The 13,837-nt window shown below is 50.4% G+C and overlaps 1 protein-coding gene across 2 annotated transcripts in view; it reads left to right on the forward strand.

The window, feature by feature from the left end:
* The window catches only part of USH1C (USH1 protein network component harmonin), a 48,665-nt gene that overhangs the window by 403 nt on the left and 34,425 nt on the right, over positions 1-13,837 (forward strand). For both annotated transcript variants that reach the window (XM_086338365.1, XM_086338364.1), the window contains exons 2-4: positions 11,208-11,275; positions 12,062-12,205; positions 12,348-12,486. In XM_086338365.1, the coding sequence (XP_086194491.1) occupies positions 11,208-11,275; positions 12,062-12,205; positions 12,348-12,486 (351 nt within the window). The remainder of the gene's footprint in view (positions 1-11,207; positions 11,276-12,061; positions 12,206-12,347; positions 12,487-13,837) is intronic.

Raw genomic sequence — 13,837 nt, forward strand, 5'->3', positions numbered from 1 at the left:
TTGGCTTGAGATGGGATATTTCTCTGAGATGCCCCATAGTGGGCAACGCCCACCCCACCCCTCTGCCCCGCTCCCTCCTAGCGCCCCCAGCTCTGGGGTGTTGGAGGGTGTAGAGAGGCTCTGGGATAGGGTCTGAGAGGTGAGGACTGGGAGGGAGGGCAAGTGGATGCCTCAATCTGTCTTCTGACCTGAAAATTCGAATTGGAGGCATGTCAGGCAGCCCACTCCCCACCTAAGGGCATTTCTTAGGACCTGAGAAATAGTGGAGGGAGCCGTGGGAGTCAGCCAGGCCCTTTAGGCTCTCCACAAGAGAGGGGCCTCATTGGTGGCCCAGGACTGTCAGAGACCATCGCTGGAGACCACTGGGTTTGACCCAGGCTTCCCTGAACTGTTTCCAGAGCTGTGCAGGAGTTGCTGAGCCTGAGGTCAGAGAGGACCCTTTGAAGAGATCCAGTGTACATTCCCACTAGGCCTGAGGATGCCTCAGAGCCCAAGGGTGCAGCCAGGGGTGTCTGGAGCTACCCACAGGCCCTGCCTGAGGGAAAGGTGACTGAGCCTTGAGACCCACCCAGAGAGACAGTGTCTTTAGACCCAGCCAACCCCCTTCCCAAGCCTGAGTGGGCAGAGCTCAGGTAGACAAGGTCCAGGGGCTGGCCCCTCTCTCACCACAGAGAGGCCCAGGGAGCTCAAGGAGCCAGCCAGTATGGAGGCCACAGGGGCTGAGGGTTGTGGCCTGGGACTAGGGACCAACGGTCAGTTGTTCACTTAAGAAACATGTTTTGAGCACCCAGTCTGTGCCTTCAAGTTGCTGGCCATGTGGGTGGAATACAGACCCTATACTAATAACTACCCACACCTGGGTGCTGAGTGTTGGAATCAAGGTTTGGTGGGGGCACAAAGGGGACAGCTCCTGCTGGCCGGAGTCTTCTAAAAATGAGGCCTTGGGATCCCAGGGATGAGAGATAACCGGAAGTTCATGCAGGAGTATGGGGGCTGGGAAATAACAAGGGGAGTGTGAGACAGTGTTCACCAGCGCATCCTGTTGCAAAGGGACCCAAGGGGAGAAATTTCAGCCACCGGGGACATTTGGTGAGTGTAGATTTCAGGCAACCCACTTGCCCGTCCCCTACCCCAAGATGACTCAGGCTTGAATTTCACTTTCCTGCCCTGGGGTTGAAAGTAATGTCGGGTCCTCTTTTGTCTTCTCCTCATGAGGTACTTTTCTTTGCCTCTTTGAGAGAGTTGTTTCTGGGGTCCCCGGTGTCTGACTCAACCCCTGGGTTAGCCCCTGTTTCTCTTCCCCAGGCCCCATGCGCCCCAAAGGGCCCCAGGCCTCTGTGTTTCCACCGCCCTGCTGTTCCTCATCACAAGAGTCATTACCTATTAATGCCCTGAGTGTGCAGGCGGGGCGTGCTGGGCAAGGCCGGGGCTGGACTTTGTGCCCCATTGCTTCGGAAGCCGCAGCAGCCTTCCCCTCCCAGGTTGGAGATCATCTGGGAACTGAGGAGAGAGGATGAAGCAGCCGAGGAGAGATCTTGCTGTTGGTTGCTTTCTAGATGCCCCTTCCTTAGTGTTTCTGAGCAAATTTACCCCCTTGAGAATGATTTGTAATCTAAATAAATCCTTAGTCATTGGAGGTAACATTAAAGGTACTGTGTTGTTACGGAAAGTGCTGTGTGACCTGGAGATAGTTATTAACTTCTCTGTGCCTCAGTTCTCCAATTTGGTTAATGAGGATCACGGTAATACTTAACTAGTAAGTTTATTGTGAGAGATAGATGAGACCTACACATGTGTAGAGAGCTTAAATAGAGCCTGTTACTTAGTGAAGCCTCAGTAAATATCTATGTTGTCTGTTGTCTGGAGTTAGGTAGTTGTTGTTTGGTTGCTAAGTCGTGTCCGACTCTTTTCGACCCCATGGACTGTAGCCCGCCAGGGTCCTCTATCCTTCACTATCTCCCGGAGTTTGCTCAAATTTATGTCCATTGAGTCACTTATGCTATCTAAACATCTCAGCCTTGGCTGTCCCCTTCTCCTTTGCCCTTCAGTCTTTCCCAGCATGAGGGTCTTTTCCAATGAGGTAGTCAGTGTGTGTGTTAGTTGCTCAGTCGTGTCTGACTCTTTGCAACCCCACGGACTGTAGCCCACCAGGCTCCTCTGTCTGTGGGATTCTCCAGGCAAGAATGCTGGAGTGGTTTGCCATTCCCTTCTCCAGGGGATCTTCCCCACCCAGGGATCGAACCCAGGTCTCCTGCACTGCAGGCAGATTCTTCACCACCTGAGCCACCTGGTGTTCTACCCAGCGAGGTAGAAATCGGCTCAAATCTCAGTCCTGTCCCCCTCTGCAGTGAGACCTTGGCAAGCCGCTTAACCTCACTGAGCTTTAGTTTCCTTCACTGTGAGATGGAATTCGTTGTGCTCACCTCACAGGATGGTGAGGATGAAATAGGTGTTCAAATGCTGGCTGCTCTGGTTGTGCAGCAGCTATTTGGTAAATGGCCTCACTTTTCCCCACTGATGCCTACAGAGCATCCTAATGGATGACCCAACAGTCTCCGGACCATTGAGCGGGGACTGTTGGGCTTGTGCAGTTTCCCCAAGGCCATGAGCAGCACTTGCATGCCCTTCCTGGACACAGCCTTCAGCCAGGACACCAAGGCAAGGGGAGGGGGGCATCAGAGACTAAGGCTTCCCCCCAGGAGAACCAGCTTTTCAAAAGAAACCTGCTCTTGCACACTGTACCCGCAGGTTGCAGAAACTTGGTTACTCATTTGCTCAAAAAGTATTTATTGACTGTTTAGCAATCATATATTCATGGGCATCTGTAGTGTACCCTGCCCAAAGCTAGACATCTGGCTTGGGGGATTTGGGGGATAAATAAGGTCAGGAAGAGCCTCTGCCTTCTAGGGATTTGCTAATCTTTCATTCATTCATGCACGCATTCAATAAATATTGACTCAGTTTCTGATACATGCCAGGCAGTACTCTAGCCACTGAATAACAAAACAAAGTCTCTGCCCTCTTAGAGAGTACATTCTAGTAGGGAAGACAGACAGTTAACAAGCAAACCAATGAAAGTGTCATAAAATGTCAAGTAGCAATGAACGCTATGAAAAAAATAAACTGAGTGAGGTGAAGGGATAAAGAGTGAAGAGATAGTACTTTTTATAGGGTAGTCAGGAAAACCTCTCTGAAGAAAGTGATATTTCAGCAAAAACATAAAGACATAAAAGAAATGAGGGAAGGAGTCATGCAGATATATCAGCATGCAGTCATTTCTGCCTCATGAGCCGATTTCTACCTCACTGGGTAGAACACCTGGTGTAAGAAGAACATTCCAGGAAGAGAGAACAGCATGTCCAAAGGCCCTGAGGCAAGCATCTGGTTGCCTTCTTTAGGAACAGCAAGTCGGATGGTGTTTCTGAGAGGACTTACGGAATGAAGAGTGGTGGGAGATGGATCAGAGTGGTGGTAGAGTCCTAATGGGCCATACTCAGGATTTGGGGTTTTGTTCTAAGTGAAAGAAGCCAGCAGGGGAGTGATATGATTGACTTATATTTTAAGAGGATTGCTCTGACTACTGGTAGAGAACAGACTGAGAGGGTAAAGGGGAGGAGGCGGACCCTCCCTTAGGAGGCTCCTGCAATGGACTAGATGGAGTGCCAGACCCAGGATATATGTTCAAGTAGATCTGACAGGCTTTGCTGATGGGATGGTTGCGGGTGTGGAGAGAAAGGTATCAAGGGTGAGACTGTGTTGGGAGGGGGAGGAGGTTGGTGGAGACAGAACTCTTGGTGGAAACCAAGAGTTCCATTTTGAATGTTTTATGTTTGAAATACCTTTTAGATCTCCAAGTACAAAGGTGACTGAGAAGATCAGTAGATGTAGGAGTGTGAAAATCAGGGAAAAGTTCTGTGCTTGGGATAAGCCTCAGTGAATTCTTATGGTATAAATGGTATTTAAACCCCAGAAACTGGTGAAGTCACTTAGGGAGACGGTGCTGATGGAGAGAAGACTCAGGACAGAGCCTGGGGCACCCCAACCTGTAGAGGAGACAAAGAGGAGAAGGAACCTCAAGCAAGGCAAGAGAACCAGCAGAAGGGTGTGATCTGCTGTGCCTGGCACTGGGTCAAATGCTACCAACTAGTAAGCATGACACAAGTCTCTTGAAAAGACGAAGGATAATAAAACATGAGTCAGATAAACCCAGTGCTCTCTGGGATGCCCACAGTGGTCACGTATGGGTGTGACAGTTGGACTATAAAGAAAGCTGGGCACCAAAGAATTGATGCTTTTGAACTATGGTGTTGGAGAAGACTCTTGAGAGTCCCTTGGACTGCAAGGAGATCCAACCAGTCAATCCTAAAGGAAGTCAGTCCTGAATATTCATTGGAAGGACTGATGTTGAAGCTGAAACTCCAATACTTTGGCCACCAGATGGGAAGAACTGACTTATTGGAAAAGGCCCTGATGCTGGGAAAGACTGAAGGCAGGAGGAGAAGGGGACGACAGAGGACAAGATGGCTGGTTGACATCACCGACTTGATGGACATGAGTTTGAGCAATCTCCGGGAGTTGGTGATGGACAGGGAAGCCTGGCATGCTGCAGTCCACGGGGTCACAAAGAGTCCGACACGACTGAGCGACTGAGCTGAACTCCAGGATGCACACTGTGCAGGCCTGGGTGGAAGTGGAACTAGATCCCAACATCCCAACGACACTTATGGAGGTCCAGTCTCTGCCAGCTGCTGAGAACAGGGGACTTGTATTCATTTATGCTTACTTAGTTTAACTAACAAACACTTAGAACCTGCTACTTTCCAGGCACTGTTCAAAGTAACAACTATTCACTCAATGAAGAATTTTTTAAAAAGCCATTTTTAATCTCTCACAAAAGGATGGAATCCTACGAGATACTTTTATTCCCATTTTACAGAGGAGGATACTGAAAGCAGGGAGACATGCAGACCCACGTGGGGAAGGGGGCGTGGCCTCACTGCCCGCCTTCCTCCTGCTAGAAATGTGTTGTGACCACATAGGGATTAGTGAGGAGACAGGCAGGTGAAGAAAGGAAGTCCAACACAGCTTGGTGAGTCCCACAGCAGAGGTGGGGACAAAGTGTCATCCTGTGCAGAGAGAATGACAGGGCAGGCTTTGTGGGGGAGCCTGAGGAAAGGCTTGACCAAGGGGAGCTGGCATTTGAAGAGACTTGGGCTTCCTTGGTGGTTCAGATGGTAAAGAATCTGCCTGCCATGCAGGAGACCCAGGTTTGATCCCTGAGTTGGGAAGATCCCCTGAAGGAGGGAAATGGCTCCCCAATCCAGTGTTCTTGCCTGGAGAATTCTACGGACAGAGGAGCCTGGTGGGCTACAGTCCTTGGGGTTGCAAAGAGTCAGACACGACTGAGTGACTTTTATAGGTAGAGGAAGAGCTCACAGAGAAGAAATACTGCTGGTATCACCAGTGCTTATAGCTAAGATTTCACACCAGCCAGGGCTTCAGCAGGAAGCAGGTGGCTCACTCAAATGGGAGACTGAAGAGTTTAAGAAGGGACTGCTTACAGGAAAGGGCAGGATGGCTGAGCTGCCAAGGCGTGGTGACACAGCCTGGGAGCAGCAGCACTGGAGGCCAGGGGCTCCCCAAGGGGCAAGGGAAGGGGTCCCAGAACAAAGGAGAGAGTGGCTGCAGAGAGATGTCCAGTCAGACGCTGCAGCCTCAGGTGGGGGCACCTGCCTCGTGGTGGTCTGGCACGGAGAGAGCCGGGGAATCAGAACCCCACTCCCTTTCTCCCCAGACTGTCTTACCGCCCTCCTTGGCTGAACCCAGAAGGAAGTAGAGGGCAGGGAGCCCAGGCAAAGCTTCCTGGGACACTCCTCTAGGTGGAGGAGGCTGGGTTGTGGGTCTGGAGGCAAAAGGGAAGCAATACAGCACACATTTTAGAGCCCTTGAAGTTTTGGAGCCCTGGGCACTGTCTTACAGTAAATGTCTTTACAGTGAATGTCTTTACAGATATTCATTCATTTAATCCCGACACAGCCCTAGGAGGGCAAATGTCACCCAGTGGAACAACATGCATTATTTAATCTGCTTCTTGCTCTCTTTCTCCGTCTTTGGCTGAGTGCATACATGAATTTTCATGAGCGGAAGGTTGTGTGCTTCCCCTGTGAGGCCAATCTGAAAGGGCAGTCCATATGGAGGAAGGCAGGGAGGTGAGGTTGGAGAGACCCAAGGCCAAACCCAGAGTCTACTTCCAGTGCCCTAGACAAGGGCTTGTACCTTGTGAGGAGGGAGATATCCCTTACCATGCAGGCCGATAGCACTGAGCCAGCTGAACATTGGCCAGAGAAGTCTCATGCTGGACAGAGGGGGCCAGACACAGGATGAGTGGGCACAAGATGAGTGGGCATAGGGTATTGATGTGGTAAAGGGACCCCCACACAGTTACTTGTACATGGTGGTCTACTTAGGGCTTCTATGTCCATCAAGAGGGATCCAAGAAAGGGAAAGGCTTTTTATATCTAGTTAGAGAAAGAAGACATGGTGTCTTGCACACAGTAGGTGCTCAATTAATGTGTATTAGACAAATGCAAATAAGGAGGTTCTAACTGGTAAGTGGATACAATGTGGTAGTTTGGAAAAAAGCAAGGGTTTTGGAGCCAGCAGTCATCTCATCTCTACTACTTCTGAGCCTTGATTTCCTCATCTGTCAAATGGGGGTAATATCCATCCACCTCAGATGGTTTTTAAAGACAATACAAGTAAAGTACTTCAGATGTGGTGGCCTGTCTGTAAGCAGAGTCTGGCCCAAATAAGGGAGCCAGTCAAGGGCCTCAGGCTGGGAGGCTGGTAAGGAGGCTCTGGGCTGGGCATGGTCAGGAAAGACTCTAGAAGAGGGGGCTTGGACTCCCCTTAAATGAAAACAGAGGTCAGTGGGAAGAGGGAGGGCAGGTCATCTTGTGTGGGTCTGAGACTGGAACTGAGCTAAGAGGAGACAGATCCAGGAGGCTGTGTACTGAGGAGTGATGGGAAGGTGACTCCGGACTGGCGGAGAGGATAGAAGGAAGGCTCTAGACTAAGGCTGTTGGAGTTCATTCAGCAGTCACCACTGAACACTGTGCACCTGTTTGCATGGCATGGTGCTTTAAGACCTACTATGTACCAGGTGTGTTACAGGTAGCTGAGCACAAGTTTTTGGGAGAATGACACACAGCCATTCCAACACACATCCCATTCAGGGACGGGATCCCTGAAGCTGCCCCTTGGACTGGTACAGGGGGGACCCTCCTGAGGAATTTGCTTGAACCTAGATTCCAGGAGGAAGAGACATCGTATAAGTTTGTTAAATATTTACAAGCAAAATTTGAATTACAGTGCTGATGTTTCTGCACGTTCAGGCTTCCAGAGAAAGTTCCATCCTTATCAGCTGTCTTTCTTGGTGCGTGTGTTTTCACTCAGGTGTGGTCAGAGAACAAAGTGGTGCTGTCATCTCAGAGTCTTTTTGGAGAGATTCCTGGGTGGGAAATGGTCAGGGTCACGAGACTCCCACCATTTTGATTTATCCCTTACGTTGGTGTTTAAAGAACATTCTACATAAGCCAGATATGATTTCCCAGATATTATGGTAAATGGATAATTTTTTTAAATGGACAAGTTGAATTGCTGGGGATAGATGGGACAATTCTGAATGAGGTCGAGGAGGTTCCAGTGTGTTAGGGGAAGGTCTGTTTGGCCGCAGCCTGAGTCACACTTGGGAGGTGATAGAGATGACCCTGGAGGGATAGGGAAGGGCAGAATTGAAAGTCAGGGTTGGAGTGACCTAGGCTCTGAGAATGAATGGAGCTAAAGAGCTGAACTTTGCAGGCTGCCTCAGCAGGAGACTGATAGGATGTAGTTTCTGGGTGGGGACCTCTGGATGCAGGGGTCAGCATTGGAGGGCTGCCCACAAGGACCAGAAGCCTGGGACCTCCAGGAATAGGATCTCTCCTCGAAGAGCATCTCCAGGTGATCTGTGCTTGGGATGCAGAAAAGCAGAACCTTAGACTCTAATATTGGAAATTGCCTTTGTCTTCCGTTTCTACTTTCCACCCAGTGCATAAACGGTGTCTGTGGAGGACAGTGCCTCGCTTCTTACACCTAATGATGCAGCAGGAGGCGTTTCTGCAAGCTCTCTCTGCAGAGAGCTTCAGTCATAAGGCCTCAGTCAGGAAGGGATTTCCCTCTCCTCTACTTTGTCTTACGTCACCACCCATGGCTGGAATTGAGCTAGAAGCCCTTTGGTTGGGCTCTCCTCACTGCAGTCAGAGCAGATGGGCTTTTTATGCTTTCATAGAAAGCAGAACATCTGCAGTTCCAGGAGTCATCCAAAAGAGATATTTTCTTGCTTGTTCTAGACCAAACCCAAAGGGATTTCTTAAGAGTATGAAGGAGAGAGATGGGGATTTGAGATAAGGGGAGCCTGCTTGAGAGCAAAAGTTTTGAAATTTTGGCCTGAAGAGCCCTTGAAGTTTTTTCCCTGGAAGTCCTGACTCACACAGGCAGTGGTATAGCAGGGAGAGCATAGGCTTTGGAATCAGATAGCATGCATGCATGCTCAGTCACTTCAGTGACTCAGACTCTTTGGGACCCCATGGACTGAAGCCCTCCAGGTTTCTCTGTCCATGGGATTCTCCAGACAAGAATACTGAAGTGAGTTGCCATGCCCTACTCTAGGGGATCTTTCTGACTCAAGGATTGGACCCATGTCTCCTGTGTCTCCTGCCTTGCAGACAGATTCATGACCGCTGAGCCACTGGGGAAGCCCCAGAATCAGATAGACTGAGGTTCAAATGTTAGCTCTGTCTCTGATTAGCTGTGGTACCTTGTGTGACATGTTGTAACCTCTCTGGTCTTCAGTTTCCTCATCTGCAAAATTGGCCTTGTAGGGCTGGTGAGATAAACAAGTGGAGTAGGGCCCAGAGAAGCTCTTGGTGCCATCCCATGATGCAAATGTTATTTGCCTTCCCCTTCTGCTCCCATGATTCCCTTCCTCCCATCTGACTGTGCATGGACCAGGAGGCAGGGGGATGGAGAAATCCCTCTGATACTTCTTTACTGACCACATTCTATGCATTAGGCTCAAGAGACTTAGAAAAAATAGACTTCATCTTTCCTTTGTGGGGTTTTTCTGTCTGATGAAGGAAACAAACCAGTTCACAAAAAAGCAAGCCTTAATTAACTGCAAATTGTGACTGTTGTAATGAAGGAATTGAAGCATCTTTGGGGTGATGGAGTGGGTTCTGTTTAGGTTGGTGAGCAGGAAGACCTCCCTGGGGCAGAGGCCAGCCATGCAGGGAAGGAGGAAAACCATCCAGGCAGAGGGAACAATATATATGATGGCCCTGAGGCTAGAGCAAGTGTAGCCTGTGGGAAACACTGAAAGGAGGCTTGTGTAGCTAGGAAGAGTGGCAGGAGCTAAAGTTGGGCCTTGATCAGGTAAGGGATTTGGCTGCGCCGGGTCTTGGTTGCGGCATGCAGGGTCTAGTTCCCTGATCAGGGGTTGAACCAGGGCCCCCTGCACTGGGAACCTGGAATCTTAATCACCAGACCACCAGGGAAGTTCTTGAATTTTGTTTTAAGTACAATGAGAAGCTATTAAGCACGAAAGTGATATGATCCAATTTATTTAAATATTTCTGAATCTGATCCTAGAGAATTTTTCTCTGCTCAGACTCCTGCACCGCAGCCACACATGGGCAGTCCAAGTCTGTCTCGGTGTGGCTCCCCACCCCTCTCACACAAGCCCAGGCAGAGTGCGGAGAGAGTCCAGACTGGGTCCTCACAGATGTGGGCTTTTCGAGGTGCCCACTTCTGTGGTGTGTGGAAAAGCCAAGGCTACCACCTGACATTCAGTGCTGCCCACTCTAGCACGTGCTTCTGTCCCCCATCTTCTACTGGCCTGAAGGAAAGGGGCGCTGAAGCAGAGGAAGTAGGAATGCCCTCCTTGGAGTGGGTAGGATAAATTTCTGAAGCTGCTTTGAGTCAGTGCAGGGCAAGCCTCCTAGCTTATTCTCATCTCTAATCAAATGTTCAGCTTGATTTTAAGAGGGAAGAAGGTACTGCTAGGTGAAAACCAGAAGTCTGCATTCTGTACCCATCTGCTCAGGCCAGAAATCCCAAGGGGCTTGTATCTGGGACAAACAGATTTCCCCCCAACTTCCCAGAATCCTAAAGATACCCACAGAAAAGGCAAAGGTGCTCCGACTTTCCTCTGAGGACCAATCAGGTGGGAGCTTGCAGCTTCCAGTAGCATCTTCTCCCTTATGTGGGCTGAGGCCCTGGACTCTGCTGCTGGGCCTGGAGAAGGGAGGGATCCAAGGACCCCTCAAGCCCCCACCCTGTCCTCTCACTCAGTCCTGGGCTGAAGAGAGAGCTCAGGACACAGTGCAGAGATACATAGTGAGCTGTCTGAGGGAGTGGAATCCGGGGCTCCTGGCCCACCAGCTCCCCTGGGATTGAGGTGCTAAGGAAACAGCTCTTGACCCTGACCCTGGACTCCCAGCCATTGACGTCAGGGAAGCTGAAAAAATGTAATCTGATTCTCCCCCTCCGGTGGCAGGGGAGGCACACAGGGATGTAGGAAGGGGAAAGAGTGATCAGAAGTCAGGGCTGACCCAGCTTAGGCCAGGACTGGACAAGGGAGAATTCAGTGCTAGGGGCTCTGGCGGGGGCGGGGGATGTGCTATCTGAGTGAGTGGCCTAAATCCTTTCTGAAAGCAGTCATCCGGCACTACAGCCACCATCAGGTAAGACAGTGGGCTTCCAGACCGGGGAGCTGACAGTCGCGTTGCTGGCCTGGACACAGGTGACATAGCCATGGAGGTGATCGGCAGTACGACTGCCGTGGGGGTGCATCACCGTCACGAGGGCTTCACAAGTATGATGCGTGTATGCATCGCTGTGTGCATCACCGCCCTGGGGATGAGGCTCAGCCTGACCACATCCAGACGCGAGGCAAAAGGACTCCTGTGGCCACGTCAGGGTGGTCTGCACTTCTGATGTGTTGCAGTCAGGTGCCAGCCTGGCCTCCGGTTTCCGCCCTCTTCTTACAACCCTGGAGAGATGCGGAGGAGGGCCACCCCGCTGCCACCACCGTCAGTGCCCTCCCTGTCCTGGGATCTGCTGTGGGGGTGCTGGGGCTGGACATATAATTCTGCCTTGGGGTTTTCCAGGTGGACTTTCTGATTGAAAATGATGCAGAAAAGGACTATCTCTATGATGTGCTGCGGATGTACCACCAGTAAGTGTGCAGGGTCCAGGTTCCGTGGACAGCCCGGGTACCTCTATCTTCAGGAAGCCCTGGGATGGGTCGTTCTGAGACAGGACGACTTCCCTCTTAAATCCTGGGGTGGCTCAGGGAGGCCAGTGCTCAGTGTTCCTGGGAATCAGGCAGACACGCCGTTCACTTGTGTCAGCAAATATTTACACAGCCCAGGCAGGTCCACAGAGACAGGTCATGGAGACCCTGAGCCTGCCAAAGAGGATGGACCGCATCCTTTGGGCAGTGGGGAACTGTCAAAGGGTTTTGAGAAGGGAGCAACTTATATTTTTAAAAGTTGGTGGTGGACTGAGAATAAACAAGTCAGTTGGTAGCCAGAAAAGTGTCGGCCCTAGACATGGAGGGTCTGAACGGTATGAGGTAGACGCTCGTGCGATATACTGTGATTTCAGGATTTACAGAGCTCAGCTGCAGCTTGGAGGTGAGAAGCAGGGGTATGTATGAGAGGGCTGGCCACCACCTCACAGACGTTTCCTGTCTGGAAGGACCCTGGGCTTTGGAACTAGTTAGAGACGAGTGAGAATCCTGGCTTGATTTCATCTACCTGGATGGTTTCCTTGGGATACTTAGATGGGAGAACAAACCCTTCTGAGGCACCTGGCCCAGGGTTAGGGGCTCTAATCTTTTATCCACCCAAGTTCTGGGCCCAGGGGTGGTGACCCAACCCAGGACTGCTTCCTCTGGGAATCCTTGGGTCTCAGAGGCCATGGCTATGGATGAGGCTCCAGGGCCCCCGTGCCTCTGCAGGACCATGGACGTGGCCGTGCTTGTGGGGGACCTGAAGCTGGTCATCAATGAGCCCAGCCGTCTGCCCCTGTTCGATGCCATCAGGCCTCTGATCCCACTGAAACACCAGGTGGAGTACGACCAGCTGACCCCCCGGCGCTCCAGGTGTGGAACGGAGGGAGCTGCAGGCTGGAGGCGGGGGTGGGAGAGGTTACCTGAGGATGGACAGGGTCTCTGACAAGTGGATGGGGCAGTGCTGGCCATTGGACCAGAGCTGGGCTGTCATCGGCCCTTCCTTCCACGGCAGGAAGCTGAAGGAGGTACGTCTGGACCGGCTGCACCCCGAAGGCCTCGGCCTCAGCGTGCGTGGCGGCCTCGAGTTTGGCTGTGGACTCTTCATCTCCCACCTCATCAAAGATGGCCAGGCCGACAGCGTTGGGCTCCAGGTGAGTGAGCAGGGCCCAGGGGTCGTGGGCACCAGGCCCTCAGGCTTCCTGTCTCCCCACACTAGGCTGTGTGGTGTCACGTGGTCACCTCACCCTTCTGAGCCTTTGGGAGAGGAAAAGGCCTCTGTATCCCGACAGATTGTCCTCGCGGCCATAGAATCTGGCTGCAGGCACTTGTCTGTTTTCAATTTTTAACTTTTATTGGAGTGTAGTTGATTTACAATGTTGTGTTAGTTTCAGGTGTGCAGCAAAGTGAACCGGTTATACATATAGATATATCCACTCTTTTTTAGATGCCTTTCCCATATAGACCATTACAGAGTATTGAGTAGTATTCCCTGTGCTATACAGTAAGTTCTTATTATCCACATTCTATCTGATAGTGTGCTGCCTGTTTTCTTGAGGGGAGCAGAGAACCTGGCTCCCAGCTGCTGCTGCCCCTGCTGCTCCTGCTGCTCTGCACCCACCTCCCTTATGTCTGAAGGAAGAGCATAGTTATGCCCTGACACCTGAAGTTCTGGATACATAGCCTTCTCCCTGGAAGGGAAAAGGAAATCCTGGCACAGTGCAGTGCTTCAAGGATAGACTTTGGAGCCAGAGTATCCTGGCTTTGCTCTTCATTAGCTGGATGCCTTTGGTGAAATTACTGCCTCAGTTTCCTCATCTGTAAAATGGGATGACGAACAACCTACCTCATCAGGTTGTTCCGACGGAATAAATGAGTTCATATTACAAAGTACTTGTATCAGTACCTGGCACGTGAATGCTATGTGCGTGTATTTTATGCTCCTAAAATATGTGTGACTTCTATTTGTATTTGTGTGCGGGAACTCACACACACACACACACCAATGAAAGGCCGTCACTTGTTGGAGGAGGAACTAGAGTGGATAGGGAATAAAGTGAGAGTGAGTTTTTGAAGGCTACACCTTTTAGATTGTTTGGCTTTTGAATCATATGAATGTATTATTTTTTTTCTAAATGGATTTTTATTGAAGTTTAGTCGATTTACAGCTCTGTACTAATTACTGCTGTACAGCAAAGTGACTCAGTTATAAACGTTATACATTCTTTTTCATATTCTTTTCCATTACGGCTTATCATTGGATGTTGAATATAGTTCCCTGTGCTATACAGCAAAATCTTGTTTATCCATTCTTCATGTACCAGTAAATGCCATGTGCTTGTTAAACATGCAGAGAGGGAGATTTAATAAGCACCTGTAATGTGCCAGATAACATGCTGACAACCAGTTCTTTTTATATGCCTCGGCTGGATCATCCCCATTTTAGAGTTGATAGAAGATCAGGGACTTGACTAGAATCACACAGCCATTAAGTGGCAGAGCCAG

This window comes from Bos grunniens, chromosome 15 (assembly GCF_055505025.1).
Source record: "Bos grunniens cultivar Pamir isolate PY7600 chromosome 15, Bosgru_T2T1.0, whole genome shotgun sequence".
In the NCBI taxonomy this organism is placed as follows: Eukaryota; Metazoa; Chordata; class Mammalia; order Artiodactyla; family Bovidae; genus Bos; species Bos grunniens.